Genomic DNA, 23,666 nt, shown 5'->3' with positions numbered 1-23,666 from the left:
TCATGCAATGTCCAATGCTGAATGACTGGAGAAATTGAAAGTTTCACAGCTCACAAGCGATTGGCAAAAGGCAAGCAGGTCAGAAAGGAGCTGATGAAGCTGAGCAATTACAGGAGACAATACTTGTGACTTAGGAGGCATGCACAACAAGACAGTTAGACTTTTGTGAAGCTTCATTTATATTACTCATAATTAATAATATAAATAATTAATAAAACAAAATCTCTCATGAATAAATGTTAAATTATATTTATTTAAATAGAGATTTTCTAGTCCTGATAACCACTTGAAGTGCTTTACAGTACAGTTTTACATTAACCCATTCAGACATGTCTCTATGTTCAGCACTTTCTCTATTTGAAGGGGCATTATGGGGACGACTGGGATTGAACTACCGACTGCTTAGAGGATCACTGCTCTAAACACTGAGCAACAGCTGCCACAGAAGCAACTGTACTATAGCCAAATTGAGACAGTGCCTGGCATTGACTGTGATAAAGGCACCACACGTAATGGTCTAATATCCACATCAAAGGTCTCTCAGTTAAATCAAAAAAGACAGCACTCTTAACAACTGGCCTCTTGTTATTATGCTCTAATCAGTGGGGATTCAAAATCTATTAACCTGCCACATCAATAGATTGACGGGATAAGAAAGGAAACAAGAAAACAAATGTGAGAATGTTCAAGTCTGCAGCTTGTTTGCTGCCAGCATCAGGCCCCCTTTTGTATTATTGTCTATTAATTCAACACTCTCTGTTAAGAGTGTGCTTATTCCTGAGGTGAGGCCTGCTGGCACCACTTTCACTATCCACCATACTTTCCCCTATTCATGGAGAGGGGCTATGAAATATAGATCAGTGCTGTGGGTTTCACACAGAGGCCTGGCTTAATTTGCTCCACGGCCAAGCAGGAAGGAAGACCATGGCTTTGATCTGGAATGAGGCAACATAGTGTTCAGCCAACACAGTCATACAATTCAGTCAACTTGGCATGTTGAAACACAGTTAGCATTATTTTCCTTCGGAATGAAAGAGGTGAGAGATGTTTTCACATGTTTTCTCATAAGATGGTTCTCTCACTTTAAACTACAGCCAGGGAAACAAACAATATACACACTGAAAGTCTGTTCTTAATTAAAGAAGCCTCTTGTGTCCACTTGTTCGATGTTCTTTTTCCAAATGGGAGCAGTGGCTGCACTTTAGCAGAGCAGTTATTTGCCTGGGTCATAAGACATGGCAAACAGATTGTGGGTAAAGTATTATTCATCATTAAAGGTTAAAGTTGACTTCCACAAATATAGTAAATTTTTTAAATTCTATACTTTCAGGATGGCATCAGTATACTCAATTTATTTTATTATAATGTGACTAAAATATAATGATAAGAAAAAATTAAAATAATCTAATCAAGTCATTAAAAAGCAAAGGAACCTTCTAACTGAATGAAATGACCCTGAAGTATTTCAGCAGGAGCTTTGTTGCATCCCTACTTTATCTCCTGAAACACTGGACCACTGATTATGCCACCCCATAATTCTTTGCGGCAGCAACATTTAAAGCAACGCAACCTTATAGATGACCTGGGCAGACCCACGTAAATATTATAAAAACAGAGCAGCTGTTTTATTCTTGTCACATCTGTTCAGTCAGGAATCACAGTTAACACCAAGCTCATTGAAATAAATACAACCCCCTGATTGTGGAATGCAAACAACGAATTCTCTACAATTAAATAAGGTTTTCTGTGTTCTTTATTTTATAATATTTCAACATTTCTGTCTGCTTTTATTTCAAATTAAATCAGTTTTGTTGTTTTTTCCCCTGAGTAACTAATAATTAAATATTCCCTCTGTAAAAACAGAAAAAAAAAATTTCTCAGGACGTGTCATTCTGTTTTGGACAGGAAACTTTATTATAACGCTTGATTCACAGCACAGTACAGTCTGTGTATCATCTGTTATGTCTCCATTTCTTACTCCTTACGATTTCCTGCTTCACATCGTTTCTTGACCTTGTGACGTTTTCTATCTGGGTCTAGGACTAGTGGTTAGGAAAGGAGATTTTATGGACTGCTAATAAACAAAGGACTGCTCATAAACAAGGTGTGAGTATGGGGGAGTGGGGAGGGAACTTCCAGGAGGTGCAGCATGATAAAAAAAATAATTGTAAACATCTGGTTAGTTAAGTTCATCTATATGGGAGTATGGGGTAGGGGGTGTGGAGAGCAGAAAACAAAGAATGTTTGACAATTGTTATTTAAAGGTTGAATTTTCAAGGTTTGGTGTGTCTGCGGGGTAGAGTGGTCGTCCTCCAACCTGAAGGTCGGCTGTTTGATCCCCAGTCTGACCCATCTGCATGTCGAAGTGTCCTTGGGCAAGATGCTGAACCCCGAATGGCCCCCCATAGAATAACTAAATGCAGCGAATAGCTGCACTGTATGAATGTGTGTGTGAATGGGTGAATGTAGAACTGTACTGTAAAGCGCTTTGAGTGGTCATAAAGACTAGAAAAGCGCTATATAAATACAAAACCATTTACCATTTACTTCAGTATGAGAACAAGTCACAGAAGTTTGTTGATTAAAAAGTAAAGAAAGTGTGGTCACAGAATAAAACAGTGATATTCAGCAGTGTTAATATGAATAGAACCAAAGCATATTTGTTCACTAATGTTGAGCGAGGCCGCTGCAGTTAGGTTAAATTTGATCCAGAAGGACTGTATTCATGCGAGCCCTTTCCTCCCAGTTCAGCTGGCAAGAACATTTACTCAGCTAATGGAAGAAATCGGCAAGGCTTTGAATAAATATATACTATACTTTACATGTCTAATGTCAAACAAACAAACAAACAGACTCTTTGCATTGCCTGGACTATGCAGTGTTTGTCTTCTAACCTGTTAGCTTTTGTTGTACTGCATGTTACATTATCTTGCTGGTTAACACCCCTGGTGAATTTCTGAACTGGAATGCAGTGTACAGAACCCTGTAAACAGCACAAAAAAAAGCTCCATCTTGCCAAACTCAAACTGCTTAACTACTCTGCTTTGGGACTCCATTTGGCTGGAACTTGGCACATGTCCACTTGACTCACAGACCCAAATATACAAATAACAGGTAAAGACACAGTCCCATCCAAACTTTGGCTAATCACAAAAAGACAGGAACTCTTTCACCTTTATAGTGTACTAAATGTTTACACTAGAATTAGTTTTCATTTAGTTCCAGATCTGTAGACAGTCATGTCATAGTGGAGTTCAGTTCAATGATAGCTCTTTGATAAAAATGTTTTTGAGCCTGGAAGTGCTGGCCTTTAAGTCTCTCACCTACATGTGATGTGAGTGGGATCCATCTTTCATATATTTTCTAAAGTCACACAGACTTTTACAGTTTACATTGATTATTGAATATGTATCATTGTTGTAATGGTACTTTTATAGTCGTTGTACTTACCTAAAGGATCTGTATACTTTTACTCGATACTTCTTAAGTTCCACTAGCAAATCATACATTCTCTAATGTATTTAAAATCCCTGACTGAATTCCTTTTATTTGGTCAAAAGGACAAAGCTCTGTCTCAGAGAACCTGTGATCACTTCAACTACACATTGCCCATACACATACATACTTCTCTGCCTATTTGTGTACTATACTTGCAGGCACTAAAAATCATTGCTTCTATTGAGGACCTTTGTACATTAAGGTCTGGGACCACAAAGCTTTATCATGTCTTTGTGGTCTTGAAATCTCCTCAGACGGTCTGGAAAAAGACACTTTCAAGAACCCCATTTTGATGCACATGATAATCCCATTCTGAATTTCCTTTCACCCGGTTTCACTCTGTCATACTTTTTTATACTATTTTCGAGCAAATGACCCTTCTCTGACCATTCTCCAGCACTACACTTATAAGCGAGAGAGGCCACAGAAAATTATTCAAGTGTTTCAGCGGGTGTACCGACCGGATGCACTGATTCGGGTTCTTGTTCAAGTTAGTGTGTGATGTCCTCCTGAGTCCAGCTAATCTGGGCCTGGTGGATTCGCCTGCTTTTCAACTCTGCCAGATGAAGGGCTCAGGAGACTGAAGGTATAGGTGGCAATATGACAAGTAAGCTAATGCTTACTCCATCTGCACTGGCATCAACAACAGTAAGGAGCAGCCCCAATTAACCGTGCCATCAATTTTGTGCGAGCGGGGTTGAAGCCTTTGCCACAGCCAGAGAACCAGGGTGGATTGGCAACTGCTAGGGGAACAGCTGAAGTTCAAGGGCATCATTGCAGTCACCACACTTAGGCCAGACATGGCCCTGATGCCAAGGTTAACCAAGAATGTGGTGTTGCTTGAGCTGACTGTCTCTTAGGAAGACAAGATGGAGGAAGTCCAAGAAAGAAAACGAGCCAAGTATGCCAACCTCAGCTTAGTGCCAGAGGAATGGGTGGAAAGCGTGTTGTTAACCAGTGAAAGTGGAATGTTGGCGCTTTGAGCGTCGGTCTCTACATCAGGTCCTGGGGCTCCTCGGTGTCTGTGGGCTGCAATGGAAGAGACCCATTAGAAACATCCTAAAATCCACAGTGAGGTCCTGCTGCTGGCTGTGGTTGAAGCGGGGGCATTAGTGGAGTAGTGTGCTACCTTGACACAAGTCAGGACTTGATAATCTATGGCTGGGTTGCCATGGATTATCAGGTCTGATGTACCTCAAGATGTATTACAGCACTAAACTCAGAGACATTTTCTGTCTCTCTTTCACTATTTGACTCTGAGTTTAAGGTCATCTAAAATTCTGGTTGCCTTGTATATTTTGAGCCACTCTACTCCATGGTAGAGATGTAAAGGAAAGATTCTCTACTTACAGATCAAAAGCAAAAGAAGAAAAAATAATAGAAAATACGAATGTGGAATATATATCAACACAGTAGCAATGGATATACTGACTGGCAAGACGCTGTTCGGTCTCCTGTAGTAATCATAGCTGGATCATTGACAACACTATCACATATTCAATGTGACAATGGTGAGTCTGTTGGGTTTCATTTTGATTGTGAGTTTAAACAAGTGGTGGCTTGTGGGTTTCTCACCCTACTTAAAGCTGATTCAACTTGTGGCCTGCAGGCTGGTTGCGCCTTTGTTGTATGGCCCTCAAGACTATACCTGCCAATCCGCTTGGCATGTGTGTGTGATGTTTCAACTTGCACTAATCACATGATCCGAGGGGGGTGCTTGTCTCTCAATATCATTGTTGTTGGAAAGCCCTGTCTCAGCTACTTCAATGACAGCTATTGAGTCTCAGAGGGACAACAATCGGGTTGATACTGTTAAATTATATTCATTTTGCTTTCTACATTAGGGGATGTAGACCTGTCAGAAAAAATAAAGTGTTTTGGGGGATGCAATAAAACCTTTTGCAGTTTTGTATCAAGCCTTGTATCATAGCTTATCTACTTTTCTATATGAACTGGCTGCTTTGTGGAATTGACTACTTTAATCCAAGTTGTATTATATCTACTGATGAGAGAGTTATCTGTAGACATTAGCTGACAAATGTTCTCTGTGGCCCACCAACACCCTGTGATTTTCCTATTGGGCCAACTTGTTGTAGAGGTTGAATAATCCTGCCCTACTCGTTCTCACCCTCTTTGTTGTTCCTGCCCCCGTTTCTGTATCAAACTTGAACAGATGTTACTCTATGTAGTAGAGCAGATGGATTCTATTTCTCAGAGCTCTGTTAAAAAATGGTGTCATACAATCTAGTAAACAGTCTCTGATCATTCACAATTATCACTTCTTAATGCTTGGACTCTGTGGCCATAAGCAAAACAGATCCATCATGTCCCAAAAGACATGACTCACCATTGAAACTTCCTGTACACAATCGGAACTATGTGTAAACTCACCTGGTTTCTTGCTCAATGTGATTGACGCAGATCTTTGTGTGATCTTACAGTTCTTTTCTAAACCTTAAGTGGCCAAGAACAGCCAACACCCTTCTGGCCATGCTGTGGAGTTGTAAACACTCCAGGTTCCTCTCTCTAATTTATCAGCCAGTACTGAGCAAATGGTTAAATCCAAATTATGCGTCATTATAATTTAGACATGATTCCGTCAAGAGCAACACAGGAAAACATGAATGAAGGGAATGAAAATGCTTTGTCCTGTTGGAATCCTGTTTGTAATTGAAGTTCATTGATAAAGAACATTTTTTTTTTAGACAAAACTCTCTCTCTCTCTCTCTCTCTCTCTCTCTCTCTCTCTCTCTCTCTCTCTCTCTCTCTCTCTCCACACCCATTGTGGGAATTGTTTGTTTTTCTGTAACTTTAAGGTCTTGACCTTAACCCTTGTGTGGTGTTCATGGTTTGGTCACCCAGCAAATGTTCGTGGGTCTGGTGGACCCACCGCATTATTCGGTCTTTCAATCAATACAGCTACAACAATATATGTAAAGATACTTAACAGATGTTAACTTTATCCCAATAACAAGCAATATAAACAGCATATATGGCTAATATTTATGTTAAATCGCATTCATGAATAAAAGCTAGGGATGCACCGATATGGAAATTCTTGGCCGATACCGATATTTAAAATAACAATCTGGCCGATTACCGATACCGATATTTGTTTATTTTCTTTTTGTTGTTATTCATTCACCCTTTTGTGCCAGAAAAATAATTAAATCATTATTAAAAAAGCACTATTCATCACTCTTATCTTTTAATGAGCACAAATTGAATCAGATTTATGAAACAATCTCTGATTTAACTAAACTTTATTTAACAGAGACATATTAGGCCCATTTTACCGCAAGTTGAAATGGTTCCTTGGGATCTTAATGAAATGTCTGTAACATATTTTGGTCAAAATACCACAAGGATAATTTAAAACAGCACCTTTTTACCCTGTCTAAAACAGCCCTGTTACAGTATCATTATAGAGAACGCTCTTCTCATTGATTTACGGTAGCAGTATTGCCCGTTTATTAGATGTGTTACGGCTTCTGTGTGTATAACGTATGTTGTCAGTTCCCTTGTTACCTGTGCATGAGACGGATGAATAGAGCCGGTGCACATGAGAATAAAGTACTTAAACAGACGCTACGCTCATACTTTTTACGCCAAGTTACACTGCGTGAGTCAAGATAACTTAACAAGCCCTCCTCAGTTTTACCTGTTTTGAGTGTCGGGCAGAAATCACATCGCGTCAACACCCACCGTGGCCCTTCGCGATGCTTGTTTTAATTAAACAGTCGGATTCCCCTGGTCCGCACCAGTTCTCAGTCAGCTGCTAGGCGCCAGCCGGAGGGTTCCCCCAGCGGTCGCCGTAGCTGAGGTGATCCGCGAGAAGGGCCCGACACGCGTCCAGAGTGGCCGCCGCTGACCGCGTACCCAGTCCCCTCCAACGGCCCGCCTTCCGCGCCGGCACCGTGAGGTGCCGCCGGATGAGGACCTCCCGGTGCCGCACATTGAGGGCGGCACGGAGAGGAGGGCGATGGAGCGTCTGCTCCCCCAGCCGCGGCACGTGCCCAGCGGTTTTACCACAAATATGAACATCGGCCAATGATATCGGTGAAAGTCAAGTTTATTACCGATAAGCCGATATTAGTAAACGAGGCGAATATCGGCCGCTACCGATGTTCGGCCGATATATCGGTGCATCCCTAATAAAAGCGCTTTTCGTTTTTTGTGATAAAATGCAATAAACAAAGAAACATCAATTACAATCAAGATATGATTGGAAAAAACAAATATGAAACAAGGTTTTCATCAGTTGACGTTTATTTATTGAACTTAATTAGAAATTGAACACACTCATGTCAGTCTACACACGAGCCCCAATGAACAGATACAGTATCTAGAAATTATTTTTGAAGAGAGAAAATCTTTGGAAGACAACGAAGGGGAAGAGTTTAGAGAATCTGAAGATCATGTTTCTGTCAATTCAGAGTCTGACAGTGAGTTTGGGTTAGAAGAGGATGAGATTGACCATCAGCCAGCTACGTAAAAAGTTAATCTGCAGCCAGTCCCAAATCCAGGCCAGGCCATCAGCAGCCAACATATGGATGACAAAAAATTATGACAATTTAATGGTCTTTTTGCACTTTAGCCACCCCGCATGGCTACCAATGTAATCAATCATCAATCAATCAAATTTTATTTGTATAGCCCATATTCACAAATTACAATTCGTCTCATAGGGCTTTAACATGGTGTGACATCCTCTGTCCTTAACCCTCAGCAAGAGTAAGGAAAAACTACTAAAAACCCTTTTAACAGGGTAAAAATACGTAGAAACCTCAGAGAGAGCCACATGTGAGGGATCCCTCTCCCAGGACGGACAGAAGTGCAATAGATGACACGTGCAGGAAAACATCATCAATATTAAAGTCTTCAAGTGTGAAGTCAAACTAACGCGATAATTAAGAAACTCACATCGCAAGCTGGAATGGAACCTTTCGGCAGTCCGAGTTTGCCGCACGGACTATAAAGGAGGCGGCACAACATCTACATAAGAAAGTGAAGAGAGAAGACGCAAACTGAAGCGTGCTTAGTATCTGATCCCGTGCAAACAAATATCTACAAACGCCAGAGAGGCAGCCGGTAAGACACCGAGCCCATCAGGAGAGACTGCGGACCCCAAATGAAATGTTTGTTCGTTCGATAGCCGCTAGTGTTAGCCACGGGGCCGAACCGGCAGTGCCGTGGTTAACCCTGTAAATGCCAGTGTTTGTCAAGTTTGATTCTCATTCATAATTTAATGATGTCATGATTGTTTAAATTAGGAACATGATTGTTGAGTGAGCTTATATGTTGCAGATTAATAAGTTAAAATGATTATGATGAAATTATATTATTATGATGACATTTAAAAATTAGGTAAATGTAAATTATTTAAAATCTGTAATAGTAACTTAATAAAATCCCTAGATACATTAATAATGATAAAAGTGGGAGAATTTAGGTTGCAATTTGTTTAATTTAAGAGGGAAAAGGCAATAATTGTTGAAATGTATATTTTCCAGAACATTGTAGAAACAACCTTTTTCTTGTTTATTGTTTTAAAAGGTTTTTCACCTAACTGCTACCTGCTTACTAGCAAACGACCTACTTGCCTGAAACCTTAAAATCACAAAATAAAAGAAGATAAAAAGGAAAAGAAAAGTGTGGTTATTGAGTGAAGCCCAGCAACTCTGCGTAGATTTCCAACTCCTTCAAGTGGAGTCTGCACAAAGAAAGGGAGTAACTTGACATCAAGATTAAAGATTAAAGTCTCTAGCAGCATTTGATGAGGGTAAACATCCCGAAGGACAACCCCAACATGACATGCCAAGCAGTCCCGCTACAATCACAATCCATGGTCAGCAACCAGCAGGACCACGATCCACCATCCAGACTAGGGCTGCACGATATGGGCAAAATATGATATCCCGATATTTTTTGGCTGAATGGCGATATACGATATATATCTCGATATTTTCTATAGAGTGGGTTAGATGGTTTTTTTTAAGTCAAAAGCCACATGTGAGACGTTGCAAGCACTTTTAATAAAACACAGATCAGTATGACTGCAACATATATCAACATGTGATTTTGTATAGTCATTTTCACCAGAATGGAACATGGAACTCTGGCTGGCACATGTGCCAAGTGCAAGAAAGGTAAATTGAATGAACACATGAACAGAACAGTTTTTATGCTTCTTAACAAAATAAATAAAATCTTTAAATCTCTTTGACAAATTATGTGGTGCCAACATCTAACATTGTGTGAAATAACAAATATATTAAATAGTTTTAATTAAATGAAAAGGGTTAAGATTTTTCTTCTCCTACAGCTGTGCAAAGAACAAGAATGTAAATAGAACAAAATTACCAACAGAACAGGCCAAAAAAACGTTTCTCATTTGCAGTGCTCTTATATTTTACAGGTTTTGTGCAAGGAAAACTAGTCTATCAACCGCCTCAGGCTTCAGGGATGCCCTGTGACAGTTGACAATGTTGCCGCTGCAACTGAAAACCCTTTCAGAAGGGGAACTGGTTGCTGGTGCGCAAAGGTACTTTTTTGCCAGGAGGCTCAGTGCTGGAAAAATATCGGCATGCATCTTCCACCATTGGAGAGGATCTGTGTCGTGGTCGATGATAGCTGACTGTAAGTAGCTTGTAAGCTCACTTTCAATCGCCTCCCTCTGTGTCAGCCTGGTGTTGGTGGCTGTGCTCTGCTTGAAGAAGCTGGCCAGTGACTTCTTCTTTGTGGATGGTGGTGGCATTCCTGGTTCCTCTGGCACAGGGCCAGCCGGGTCCGGCTTACCGCCGCCCAAATCAGCCTGCAAGGCCTCCACCTCCAACACAGCTCTGTGTTTCAGTGCCTCAACTCTTTCACCTGGGATGTATTGGACCCTGAAACGTGGATCCGCAAGTGATGCCATATCCAAAAGGTCACTTGTGTCTGGGTCAGCATACTTGGCATTAAGGTAATCCAAGATTCTGGTCTTGATCGACCTACACAGCTCACTATCATCCTCTTCCCGTATTAGGAGACTTGAGTTGAAGAGGTGTAGCACAGGCCTGACGTAGGAGAGGGTGACATACTCTTCACCGGAGAGAGCGTCTGTGAAGTCATGAAGGGGCTTCAGGACTTTCTGGACTGCCTGCAGGACCTCTACGTCCTGCCAGTTAAGGACAAGATGTCTCGACTTCTTGTCAGCAAACAGGACTTTGGAGAGGGCTGCCTCTTGCTCCAGGACCCTGCTGATCATCTGCTGTCTCGATCCCCAACGTGTGGCTGACTCTGTGATGAGCTGGTGAGTCGGTAGACCCAGCTGAATCTGCACCTCAGCCAATTCTCTCCTCCGTTTCCAGCTATAGGAAAAGCTGCTGACCATTTTCTTGCACAGCGCAATGCACCTTGTGATGCGGTGATCATCCATGCCATGTCCTGAAATAAAATTGTTAAATATTTTAAATCATTTACTTTTTCATTTAACCTTTTAATTTAAACAATGTCTTAGAAACCTGTTAAGTAGAGTACGCCGTGTTATTTTATTTTGTTTTTGTATTCACTTTTTCAATTGTGTGTTCATGTTCTTTAATAGAAAACATTTAAAATAAAAGTATTTAAAAAATGTAATTCTTCTTTGATTTTTATTATCTAAAAAAGGAAGATCACCTGTGTTTAAGAGGGAGGTGTGTGATTTAGATTTTATGTCAAATTCAAACACCATTTAACTGTGTGAAAAAGTTGTTATGGCAAACAACCGTTTTAAAGCATGCACACATTTTCTCTTCCCTGTAACTATTACTTTGCCATTGTACTCACCAATGGCCAAATGAAGTCGGTGACCAAAGCATTGCATCCTCAGCCATTTTAGCAGTTGGGCCGCTTTAACAACGTTGCTCCCGTTGTCGGTGGTTATGGCCACCAGCCGCTATTCCTCCAGCTTCCAGTTTGAGAGCGCATCCTGCAGGGCTTCAGCGATGTGCTCTCCGGTGTGATCTTGAGGAAAGTAGCTGGTTTGGAGGCACACCGACTCCATTCTCCAGTCCTCGATAAAATGAACTGTCAATGACATATACGGCTCGCAGGTCCTACTGGACCACATGTCGGTAGTGACCGCAAAATATTTTACTGTTGCGAGCCGGGCTGTCAGCTTTTGCCTGAGAGTGGTGTACATCTCTGGCAGCACTTCTTCAGAGAAATAGTTTCGATTTGGCAAATTGTACCTTGGGTCCATTGTTCGGAGCAACTTTTTGAAACCATCCTGGGCGACCGTTGCGACCGGGACCATGTCTTTTGCAATGTGGTAGGCTACCGCTTTAGTGATCTCACGCCACTTTGCGGTTTTCTTGTCATATGGCTCACCACGAGTGAAGGATTCTTGCAATATACATTGTTTTGGGGCAGCCGCAGAAGATGCTTTCGCGGTCGGTGATGCAGCAGCAGCAGCACAGCCACGGAGTTTCACACATTCCTCGTATTGCACTTTGTGCCGCTGCTGCAAATGGTGGAAAAGATTGGTCGTGCTTCCACTTTTGGACGCAACTGTTTTGTTGCATTCCCTACAGATGACCTGCAGCTGCTGCTCATCTTTTTTTTTAAAACCAAACCATTTCCATATGATGGAGCCGTTGTTTCTCCTTTTAGAAACAATTTCGTCTCGCTCCGCCGTCTCGTTTTTTTTATTGCGATCCTCCATGCTTGATTTGTTGTGAGGGGGTGGTGGGGGCGGGAAAGACGCGTCTTTGCAATTGGCACGTTCGGAACGACAGAGTGGGAGGGGTCGCGGTTGCGCTCACAGTCTCCCAAGGCAAACGCAGACGCTTGAGGCGAAACTGACCATTTTAACGCATATATCGATATAAACGATATTGTCAAATCTTGTATCCCCGTGGAAATTATATTGATATATCGTACATAGCCGATATATCCTGCAGCCCTAATCCAGACCAGAACGCCACTCCAGTCCTCAGTCACCGTCCACCGCCACACTCCACGAACTGCGGCAGCGGTCATGGTCCAATGCCCGTACCCGATGCCAACGCGACACAGAGTCCGCCACCACCACCACGATCAGTCCACACGACACAGAATCCGCCACACTGGGTCCACCACCACGACCCCCGGTGCGCGATCAACAAACCGCAATCCATATTATTCCACAGCAGAGGAGCTTGATGGCTAAAAGCTCTGGCTCCTACTCTACTTTTAGAGACGTAATAAGGTGCAATCAGGGCCGACACGGATAGCAGTGACTCATGTGCAGGACATCAAGCCTTCTTACGAACCTTTCATTACGAAAATTATTCTGGATTGAACTAATTTGGAGGGACAGGATGTTTCCGAAAAGAGGAGAAAAAAAACAGGAGAGGCGGTGGACTAGTTCTTTTAGCAAACATTGAAAACGGGTCCCACAAACCCGAACACCATACAAGGGTTAAGCGTGGCTGTTGCTCCTCAATAACAAGAACTGGCAAACTGAGCTGAAGAAGCCGCTGTGCAGAGTTTGAATGAAGTGTCAAAGTATGAAGGAGATTGAAAAAAAATATATATTTAAAAGCCCATTGTGCAACTTCTGCGCAGAAGCCCATTGCGCACATTCTGCGCAGAAGACCATTGCACACATGCTGAGCCGTAAACAAACAACTCCACTCCTGCAGTGTCAGTGTTCAACGATCAAAGGAATCTTTATATCTGGCAAAGTTGACGTCTCTTTCTCTCTCTCAGAATTGGACATTTCCTCAAATCTTGTAAACATTGAGGTACGGCGAAGGTTCATCCGTCGCCAGAGGAGACGATGTTGTCATAACTTCACTGTGCATTGTCCTATCACCACCAAACTTCTGTCTCATCAGAGTCCAAGCCTGAACAGCTCTTTGCCTCATCTCTGGTATTTGGATATTTATCTTTATCTTTTATTGTTTACCTGCCTTTGGTGTTTCCTCATCTCAAATTGACGAGATTTTTGAAAGCCTTTGCTTGTTATTTAATTGTTTTATTTTTTAATTTACATTTAATTTAGCAGTATGTACATATACATATATATATTTTTTTAATTTGTGTTTTTACTTGAAAATCTTTAGAAAACACGTGACTTTCCTCATCCTGTCCTTTGCTGCAGCTCCTCTCTTCAGCCTATGTCTGAAACACATGGTCTTAGCTCCTGTCTCTTTAATGCCCCCACCAAACGAGGCCCAGTCTGCTCTGATTGGTCAACTGGCCTACTCTGATGTGATTGGTCAAATGCTTACAGGGCGTCTAGAGAATGTCGCTTTGCTTGGCTTTACATATTATATCTACGATCATCATTTTCCACGACGTGTTCATTTGTTATAATATCAACCTTTAATTTCAAACTTTTTGTGTCCGCCCTATATCTTTTTTTTCTTCATTCAGCTTAAAAATGACGATGAAAACATACAAAACAGAAACGTACATTTTAGATGACCTTTATTTTGAAAATAAGTATTTCGGAGCTGCTCAGGGTCTTTTCAGCTCTTTGAAAGGGAAGTGAGAGAGGAAACTAAAAACGAGTTAAAACAGTCAAACCACCGGAGGTTGCCGATGGTGGAGTCTGTGAAGTCAGTTGTTTTTCTAGTGAAGCATCCATTTCACATAAATAAAAAAACACTAAACAACAACCTTTACAACCACATACATGTACAGTACAAGCATAATATCATACATTCTTGAATATCAGCACAGTCACATTACAATTTTACCAATAGTCAAAGCCTGAGAGTCAGTGAGGTGGGTGGTGACAGAAACGTAAAGTTATCGAGTACAAACGAGTACATGTCTTATGAATTCCATAGGTTAACATGTTAACTTATATACATTTTAAATTTTGTACACTTCAGTGTAAAAGTCCTACATGTGAGAAAACCCTCCCTCCCCTGCTGTTTGGTGCTCGGTAGTAGCTGCTCTCCTTCAGCAGCTCCTCTATGATCCCCTGTGAAGAAACAGTTGAACAGGAAATCGTGACCATGAAGTGGAAATGAAAGGATGTTTACAGAATGATACACAGAAGTGAAACAACCAGTATATTGTCTAAATCACATATTTTTAATATAAGTACTAGTTTGGCAAATTAGCACATGTCCCAAACAGTTCCTTTAATAAATTGGCATAAATGGAAATGGATTTTTTGAATGACAGCAAAATGACCTGCATCTGCTGATAGGTCACTCCCTCTTTGAGGCTCCCATCACCTGAAAACAGAACAAACACTGGAATATTTCTAGGCATTTAAAAAAGGAATTTGCCATATTTGAGATCAGGGGTCACTCTCCTCTGCAGCTCTAACATGACTGTGGCCCTACCTGCGCTGTCAGCAGTGATGGGGTCTCCTGTGTAGTGGTGGACCAGAGACCACCAGTCTGAACTGGTTGAGCCTAATTCCATCAGCTCTGTAGAGGCCTGGAGGAGCTGCAGGGAACAAACGGGGAGATTCTTATTTTGCTCACACAGGTTGAGGTACAAATGAAAACGGTGAGGAGTTGGGTTCCCGGTCGAACACAGTCCCATATTATCTGAACCTTCATGGATTGATGATTTCATCATTGAAATGCCTACCACCATTTGATGTATACCTACCTTTTGGAGAGACCTATTTTACGAGTGAAGATGTGCCGGAGGTAGCTGGAGTTGAGCATAGAGGGCAGGGTGGATCTTCTTTCATGCTGTAGGTTTTTTGGGTGGGAGAAGGACGTCACAGGTTGCTCTAAGCAGGAAGCTAATCCTGCTTGCTTCCATTCCCCACAGGTCCTTCCAGCTGATCCTACCTTTTCTAGATGCTCTCCCGTTTCATCCACTGCTCCTGTTTTGCTTAAGTGACAGCCTTTGCACCTCTTGCTGCCTTTTCCTGATGCCGGATTTCCAGGACTACACATTTTTGCCGCTCTGAAGGAGTTGTCTTGTTCCATAGGAGTCGACTCTGACCTAGGCCCAAACTACTGTATGTCCTCCATGTTGAAGGTGGATCACAAGTGCAGGTTTTACCTGTTGAGTTGCTTATTTAGGATTTTATTACCTTCCTGTTGCCAGTGATGGTCAAACAGCCTGTATACATGTGTCTCAGGACTCTGAGAGGGTCTCAGTCTTGTCTTGGGACCTTTAAACTCCTCTACAAGACTTGAGGATGATGCTTCCATACATATAGGAGTTGATCATTTTCTCCATGTTCTCAACTCTTGTGAGGGGAAGTCAGACTCCTGTGAGTCAGTCAGGGTAGCAGGCCAAACTGTAAGCACCAGAGCTTTAAGCCTGCCAGGAAACGTGGACTGGTCGATGTTCTTAAGGCCGCTGCTGACATCCTGCTTCTGTTGCTGGACCTGCTCGCAGTCTTTGAGGCAAAGAGCAGAACTGTATCTGAAAAATGAGCCAAGTTGTGTTGTTCTTATTCCCTTTGGTTGACATGCGTTAGCAACCAATCTACGTGTATTACCGCCATCTACTGGACTTCTTCTTTGATCAAGAGCCACATTTTGTGTGTGTGCAGGGTTCAAGAGAAACATCTGAGAGTGATGACATCACAGTGTGCCTTTAATAGAACAGAAGAAGAGAGGTCACCATACATACGGTTGGTGGATACAAAGTTTTATCACAGCGAATTCAATCATAAGCAAGTCAAGTTTTTCTCTTTTAAAAGATAAAGCAATTGACAGTGATGGATACGGGGAACGTTTTTATGGTGGAAGAGCTGGACTTTCTGAGAGGCTGAGAAGGAGATTGAGTGCTTTAACCTCCAGGAGATAGAGAAGGGGATAAAGGACCAATTATGAGGAGGTAAGTGTGTATGTAGGTTCACACCCTATACACAAAATATTTGTAATAATAATTACATCTTGTGTAATATCTAATATTTTAACTATTATTGACTCCCTTTCAGTAATTGACTGCATTTTTTATAATTCATTAATTATTATAAATGAATAATTAATTTTGTTTGGCTACATAAGCATATGAGTATAAAACATGTCAATAGGCAGATAAATGAATGAACAACAAACCAATAATTGTTCTATGTTTCACAGTTTGAAGAATCAAGTTCTTATGATGGACTGCACAGAGACCTCCAAAAGGACAAAGCTCCCAAAGCTGCTCTTGAAGAGAAGTTGAGAACAATAAGAGCGGAAACTGAAATAAAAGAATCCCAGAGGAGAAAGCGAAAAGAGAACCATGCTATTTCAAAATTTTCGAAGAAGGGCAAGTTGAAAAAGATCAAACAGCTCATCCTTGGCGATCAGAGAAAGACCAGGAGCACAGATATGCAAAGCCTCAAAAGCAAAAAAGCAAAATGACGGCTGATCTCAAAGAGAAAGATGAGCTGGTAGAGAAATTCAAAGCTGAGCTGAAGGGGAATTGTGAGGTAATCTTTCAAGGACAGAAAACAATTAAGGAACTCAAACAGGCATATGAGGATCTTTCTATGATGAAACGGAAATTCCTTGAACAAGACAATGACATAAAATCCCTTCACATCAGGATCGAAACTCTTCAGAACAGTTCCGAAGCCAAGAGCAATACTATTTCCATGCTGCAAGATAGAGTTGACCAGTGGGCCTCTGGTCTCAAAGAGGAGCGGGCAAATCACTACAAACTACAGAGGGATTATGAGGCTGCCCTCTCCCAACAGCAGAGGGACAAAGAAGAGCTGATCCATCTGACTTGTAAGAATCAGCAACTGGCTTTGGAGCAAAAGAGGGCACAAGGTGAACCTAAGGATGACCACAAGAAACAGCGGGCTCAAGATAACCAGTCGACCGCGAAATTCAAACAGGAGCAAGGCAAAAACAATAAACTCCAAAAGGATTTGGAAGTTGCCCTCTCCCAGCAGCACAAAGACAAAGAAGAGCTGATGCTTCTGACGTCTAAAAATCTGATACTGGCTTTGGAGCTAAAGAGGCTCCGAGGTGAACTTAAGGATGACCACAAGAGACAGCTCAAGATAACCAGTGGACCTTGAAATTCAAACAGGAGCAAGGTAGATGCAATAAACTCCAGAACGATTTGGAAGTTGCTCTCTCCCAGCAGCAGAAGGACAGAGAAAAGCTGATGCTTATGCCTTATACAAATCTGAATCTGCAGAAATTGGAGCAAAAGAGGCTCAGAGGTGAACTTAAGGATGACCCCAAGAGAGCTTGCTCTAGATCAGTGGTTCTCAACCTTTTTTCAGTTACGTACCCCCTTTGAAAAAAACCAGCGCAAAGCATTTTTGGTTGAAAGAAAGATGTAATGTGATTTATTAATCCTTGTAACTAGACACATTCAAATTGTAAACTCCATCAATGTCCATAACATTGCTCATTTGTAGTGGTCTCTCTTGAACTATTTGGAAATAAAAAGATATAAAAATAACTAAAGACTTTTATTATTATCTCAATATAAATAAAGATTTGTGCACATCAAAATAATTTTCAACTTAAAGTGACCTCTTTTGGGATCATAATAAATATATGTTCTCAAACTGAACTCATGAATTTAATTGTAGCTAAACACTTCTTCCCAAAATATAAATCATTAACTTAGTTTTAAATAGAAGATTAGCTCAAAACATATTTTTTAAATATTTATCATCTTAAAATATCTTCTTTAAGGATCGAAAATAATACTGACAGGTAGCTTGTTTCCGTTTGCTTCTGGGAGGCTTTTCGCATCGTGTCTTGAGATGACCTGAATTCCGAAAGTTTCCTCTTAAAAAACTCCTCTTACAATTTCATTTCCGCTTTTGTATTACATGCTTTTATTTTGAAAGGGTACTGGTAGAGACGCGGACTTCTTGTTATGAATCATTAACTTCACAACGGAAAACTTTTACGTTTTAGCGACCCCCCGAAGAGGCACAAGCTCTCACGGTGTTGTTTAGGGAAGGCTCTCTGCTCTGGTTTCGCCTTCTTTGGTACTTGTCCCTCCGTGTTTCAGCAGCATTGCTGCTGCACTTCAACTCGACTCCATTGTTGAAGTTTTCAAAGCAGGTGATGACAGGTGATGACAGGTGGCGTGTGCCAGGTTGGGTCAAACCATCGGTATGGGGGAGACTTTTAGGATAATTAAATTGAAAAGCCTACTGAATATAAAATTAATTCATGAACTTACACTTGTATTTTTTTGAATATTTGTTAAATAACAATTTTTCAAGGATTTTTGAATGGATGCTAATTTTAAATATATTTAAAAAAAATCTCAAATACACCCTGGAGTACCTTCAAGTACCCCCAGGGGTACGCGTACCCCCATTTGAGAATCACTGCTCTAGATAACCAGTGGGCCTTGAAACTCACACAGGAGTAAGGCAAATACAACAAACTCCAGAAGGATTATGAGGCTGCCCTCTCCCAGCAGCAGAATGACAGAGGAGCTGATGCTTCTGACTTGTAAAAATCACCAACTGGCTTTGGATAAAAATAGGCTGCAAGGTGAACTGGAAGATGTCCAACTCAAGAGAGAGCTTCTCTAATCCAGCTCCAGAAGGACCGAGACACTTGCAACATGCTTGAAGAGAAACTCCAGAAGTACAAAGCCCGCTTATTGAGAGAAATAAAACAAAACGAGCAGCAAAAGAAAGCCTCAACAGCCACAGAGAGTAAGATGAACGACATGCACACACCAAGGATGGAGAATGAGGACATCATGGCTAAATTTGAGGCTAAGGATCGGTCAGAGAGCACAACAACACTGGCCCAACTTGAAGATGCCCTGCATAAGGAAACAGTACAAAGGTCAATCTTGGAGGACAGAACCATTCAGATTGCATCTGCTCTTGAAAGAGAACGGGAGAGAGCCAATAAACTGTTCTCTGCTCTTGAAAGAGAACGGGAGAGAGCCAATCAATCTTCCTCTGCTCTTGAAAGAGAACGGGAGAAAGCCTGTCAATCTTCCTCTGCTCTTGTAAAAGAAAGGGCCACAGGCGATAAGTACTGTGTTGAGCTCAAGGAAGGTTTGACGAAGCAGAAAAAAAGCAGACAAAAGTTCAGCTCCGACAGCCCGATGAGCTCAGGCTGAATGAGCAGCAACGTGCACAACACAACCCGCAGAGGCAACACACAGATCTTGGGAGGAAGCATAAACAAATTAATTCTAATTTCCATGAGCTGCGTATACCCCCCACCAACCTCCAGAACAACCAAGAGCTGCTCAGCTCTGCAAAAGGGAAGCCCCGCCCACCTCTCAGTCGGTCTCAGCCGAACCCAGAAAGGAGCGCACTCATTTTAACCCTCCCCAACCCTTATCCCTGCGCTAAACTTAAACCTAAACCCTGCCCTAAAAGCCCAACCCCGACTCCAACCCGTCAACATATCATATCACATCATTAACATGTAAAGTGCCTTGGCTCAAAAGGTAGAGCGGGTTGTCCACTAACCAGAAGGTCTGTGATTTGATACCAGACTCCTCCAGTCCGCCGAAGTGTCCTTGGGCAATACCGAGAACCCCAAATTGTCCCTCTTCTGGCAGTCTATGAATGGTCTTTAACGGAGTTAAAGTTAATTTGGTTTGCTCTGAAAAGTGTAATTCTATATAAATACAGTCTGTAAATCATAAAGCTGACCAGCAGAGATGAGTCCAGAGACGCAATACAGAATAATCATTGAGGTGAAAAAATCCCAGAGTCAAGGCTAAATGGCTTAAATGAATCAGAAGAGCTGTTTAACATCTCTGTTCATCTGTCTAAAGAATAATGTCAGAGTGGCTGTCTGCCAGCTACAGCTCAGTAGAAGCTGGTGAAGCAGAAGAACAATGACGCTTTAATAAATGTAGCACAGAATGACTTCAAACAGATAAAATCCACAGTGGACCAGTCAGAGCTCAAACTTTAACCCAACAGAGAATGAGCTCAGCTGTGGTATTGGCTCAGAGAGCCGTTCACACCAGACATGTGACCGATCTGCTGCCAATATGCTGAATGAGTGTGTTCAATAAAGACTTGACGGATTATAATCTTTTGTGAGTTATTAACCAAGGTTTGTTAATATCACATGTTATGACCAATTAATAAAAGAGAATCAGAACATTTCCTGATATCACTTCAAGTTTTTTGTTGTGATATTTGAGCCCATAATGAAAAAAGATAATGTATCTCAAAATATAAGGCTATACATAAATTTGATGACCAGCTTACACACACATGAGCGCTTCAAAGATATTTCTTCAACCATGAGAAATGGGTCCATCGCTTCAGTTGATGACGCTGAACATAATGATAGGTCTCTGCATTTAAATCATATTTGTCTCACCATTTACATGTTGGCTTCAAAAGAATCACTGTTCAATGTTCAATAGTTTGCCAGAAAACATTTGAGTCAAAATAACTTCCAATGTAAAGACTGACACCACAAGTTTTGTGTAGTTTGCTTTATACAATTCCCCATTGCTTTCAAATTGTATTGTGGAACATTGGTACATGTTTAAAATACCAAACATGACTAACATATAATAACTTTTGTTAATCTCTGTTAAAATCTATCATAATAAGAGAAGAATTGCATAAAATCCCCAATATATTAAAAATGTATCTCTTTTAAACTGTGAAGGCTACAGAAATTAAATTCAACAGCCAATCACTTGCAAAATATCTGATTTAGTTGTCACAATATGCCACCATGCGAATTCTGGATTTTCAACTTAACATTTAATTTTAAATTTTAAATTGGTATAATTTTAATGCATCACCAATGGCCCCATGCATTTTCTACAGAAAGTTACAATTATTTATTGCCTGTCACTGTAGCTAAACTTGCTTAATCATAGTCTTAATGATCACTCAAAACGCTTTACAGTGCAAGTTTATTCAAACAAAGGGGGGGTAGCATTCACACCCACATTTATACAGTGTATCTATGGGCAGCACTATTCCTGTGCAAACGACAGTCATCAGGTGCATTTTGGGGTTCCGTATCTTGCCAAAGGACACTTAGGAGAATAAAGAATGGGATCGAATTGCAACCTTCTGGTTAGGGGACGACCCACTCTAACCCCTGAACCACAGCAGGATATTACTGAGCAAACATGCACTGTTCTTGTCAGTGTTACAGGCACACAACTTCACATAACTCTCAGCTATGTCCTCAGCAGCTAAACTTTTAACGTTATGCTCAGTGTTTTTGTAGCATTGTCCTGAATATGAGTTTTTTGCAGCTAAGCTTCACTCCTGTGTTTCTGCTTGTTCTGTCAGATACTGGTTGCCCTCAGCTGTATCAGAGCTATGTGGAGTTACAGCTGATGCAAACCCAACCTTTCCTAATCTTGCTGCTACAAATTAAAAGGATTTCTTCGATAAAGCTGTGCAGTGAGATTATCACAGTGTTAGCAAAACTTAATTTGTCTAAGGCAGGGGTGTCCAAACTATGGCCTGCGGCCCATCTGCGGCCTGCCATCCATTTTTAATTGGCCCGCCTCCAAAAAAAAACAACTAACAATTTAGTAGCACGTAAATGGCAACTACTCATAGCACTTTGTACTTTTGCTCTATTTTTGAAGAAATTCTACTTTCTTGATTCTTGTTGTTCGGGGTTTGTACCCTCGGGGACCCTTGAATGCATTGATTGTAAATCGCTTTGGATTAAAGTGTCAGCTAAATTAATTGTAATGTAATGGACTATGGCCCACTGTATTGTACTTCTCAGTTTAGACACTAGGTGGCGCCCATCTCACCATTGACCTGCCAGCTGTCCCTCAGAACGCCGCCACGCCCCCCGCCCTGAACGACGCAATTGAGGCGCACTGTCAACGTCCGCTCCAGGGCAGGGGGCGTGGCGGCATGAGTGGCCCAGACCTTCGAATTTTTTTCTGTATGTGGGCCTCAGGATAAAAAGTTTGGACACCCCTGGTCTAAAACAACCTTGCTATATGGCCCAGTGGAAAAAACCATGGGCCGTGTCACTGCAGCTTAACTGCTCATGTTCAAGTGCTACCACTAGCACTGTTTGTGGTTCTACCAGCTCCATTGAGAGTAACTGCTGAGGCCAGAGGAAACAGAAAAATAAGCATTTCTTTGTTTATTTTGCTGTCCAGACTGATCCATAATAATGGCTGCGACCTCTGCCGCTCCGACAGGTCTCTTCTGGGCCTCCAGGGGTCAATGAATCAAAATATAACTGTGGTGACTTACGGAGGCCACTGGGGTTACCGTAGCAACTGTACTCCAAATGTGTCAGCTCTAAGCCCCAGTGATGTCAGTCATCTGAGATTCTAGGAGACTAAACAACAACCACTGTCTTCGACTGAGAGGATGCGTGTGTGTGTATGCAAGATCAACCCTCAGTGTAATATGTGCTGTTGCTTTCACCAAACCAGGCAGAAAGAGCTGCTTCAAGTGTGTGTCCATACATGTGGAAACTGGTGTTGCAAACTTTTCTTTGTGTTGATCTGAATCATTTTTGTTTAATTATAGGTGGTACAATTATTGGTCATACCGCACTGCTTCTGAATGACTATAAACAACACTTTGTTTGACTGTGTGTGTGTGCGTGTGTGTGTGTGTGATTTATTTACAGTGATGTTCTCTAAGCATTTCCGGGTAATGGCAAAGAATGTTACCTGTGGGGCAACAATGCCCTCTGCAGGAGAACCTCATGTTGGACTGAGGAATCCATTCTTTAATGATACCTGTATGAAAGTGTGGGCGCTTGGTGAAAAGAAATGTTGGAGTTCTCGATTAGATTCAGGGACGTGCTATTTACAAATCAAAGGGCAGAGGACCCATGAGCTTATTGAACCTCCTCTTCCTCCCTTTTCCCTGTGTGTTGTGTATTTGTTAGTGATGTGTCCAGGCTTTGAAGCGTGTGTCGAGTAATCCAGGAAGATCTATTTCGACGTCACTCAGACCATCACCACGGTCTTTACATTGAATGATGCCCTCATCTCCCTATCCTCGAGACCATATATCAACAATGTCATGTGAGTAAACTTAGGGGGCTGTGCTCGCCGTCCATAAAGCTCCCGGGTGAGCGCGGCAGCCTCCTCTCTGCTTCACTCGCCTCATCCGAGACCGGCAGGTAAGTGATGAATTTTGGTAGCCTGGATGCCAGACGAACTTAGCCCCGCCCACAACATTTTGGTCGGGCAGTTCGGTCTGGGGTCGCTCCATTGGGAAAAAATTATGGGGCGTGTTTCAACTGACCAGGAAGTAAAATTCCTCTTCGCTCAATTGGATAGACCTACAACCAATCAGAGCAACGTAGTATGTG

The 23,666-nt window shown here is 41.7% G+C and overlaps 2 protein-coding genes across 3 annotated transcripts; one reads left to right on the top strand and one right to left on the bottom strand.

Moving 5' to 3' along the window:
- Positions 1–8,391: 8,391 nt before the first annotated feature.
- Positions 8,392–18,735, top strand: LOC128446258 (cingulin-like protein 1). 2 transcript variants are annotated; one of them, XM_053429259.1, is made up of 4 exons: positions 8,392–8,589; positions 13,210–13,372; positions 15,983–16,063; positions 16,518–18,735. In XM_053429259.1, exon 4 carries the CDS (start codon positions 16,781–16,783, stop codon positions 17,447–17,449), a length of 669 nt encoding a protein of 222 aa, XP_053285234.1. In that variant the 5' UTR covers positions 8,392–8,589; positions 13,210–13,372; positions 15,983–16,063; positions 16,518–16,780; the 3' UTR covers positions 17,450–18,735. The 2 variants fall into 2 exon arrangements, with proteins under 2 accessions (XP_053285234.1, XP_053285235.1); XM_053429260.1 differs by having other exon boundaries at positions 15,983–16,269.
- LOC128446257 (E3 SUMO-protein ligase ZBED1-like) lies at positions 9,862–11,397 on the bottom strand. The gene is made up of 2 exons (XM_053429258.1): positions 11,305–11,397; positions 9,862–10,923 (listed from the first exon to the last, which is right to left on the bottom strand). The coding sequence occupies exons 1-2, from the start codon at positions 11,339–11,341 to the stop codon at positions 9,911–9,913; spliced, it is 1,050 nt and encodes a 349-aa protein (XP_053285233.1). The 5' UTR covers positions 11,342–11,397; the 3' UTR covers positions 9,862–9,910.
- Positions 18,736–23,666: the final 4,931 nt, after the last annotated feature.

Source organism: Pleuronectes platessa, chromosome 8 (genome assembly GCF_947347685.1).
Source record: "Pleuronectes platessa chromosome 8, fPlePla1.1, whole genome shotgun sequence".
In the NCBI taxonomy this organism is placed as follows: domain Eukaryota; kingdom Metazoa; phylum Chordata; class Actinopteri; order Pleuronectiformes; family Pleuronectidae; genus Pleuronectes; species Pleuronectes platessa.
Note: the sequence above shows the minus strand (reverse complement) of the source record. Positions and strands in the feature narration are given on the sequence as shown.

Bases quoted from the DNA above. Each gene is read 5' to 3' on its own strand.
- LOC128446257 (XM_053429258.1), bottom strand. From the start codon at position 11,341: ATGCAATGCTTTGGTCACCGACTTCATTTGGCCATTG. The intron at 10,924-11,304 runs GTGAGTACAATG...ATTTTATTTCAG, and splicing joins CCGACTTCATTTGGCCATTG to GACATGGCATGGATGATCAC.
- LOC128446258 (XM_053429259.1), top strand. From the start codon at position 16,781: ATGACGGCTGATCTCAAAGAGAAAGATGAGCTGGTAGAGAAATTCAAA.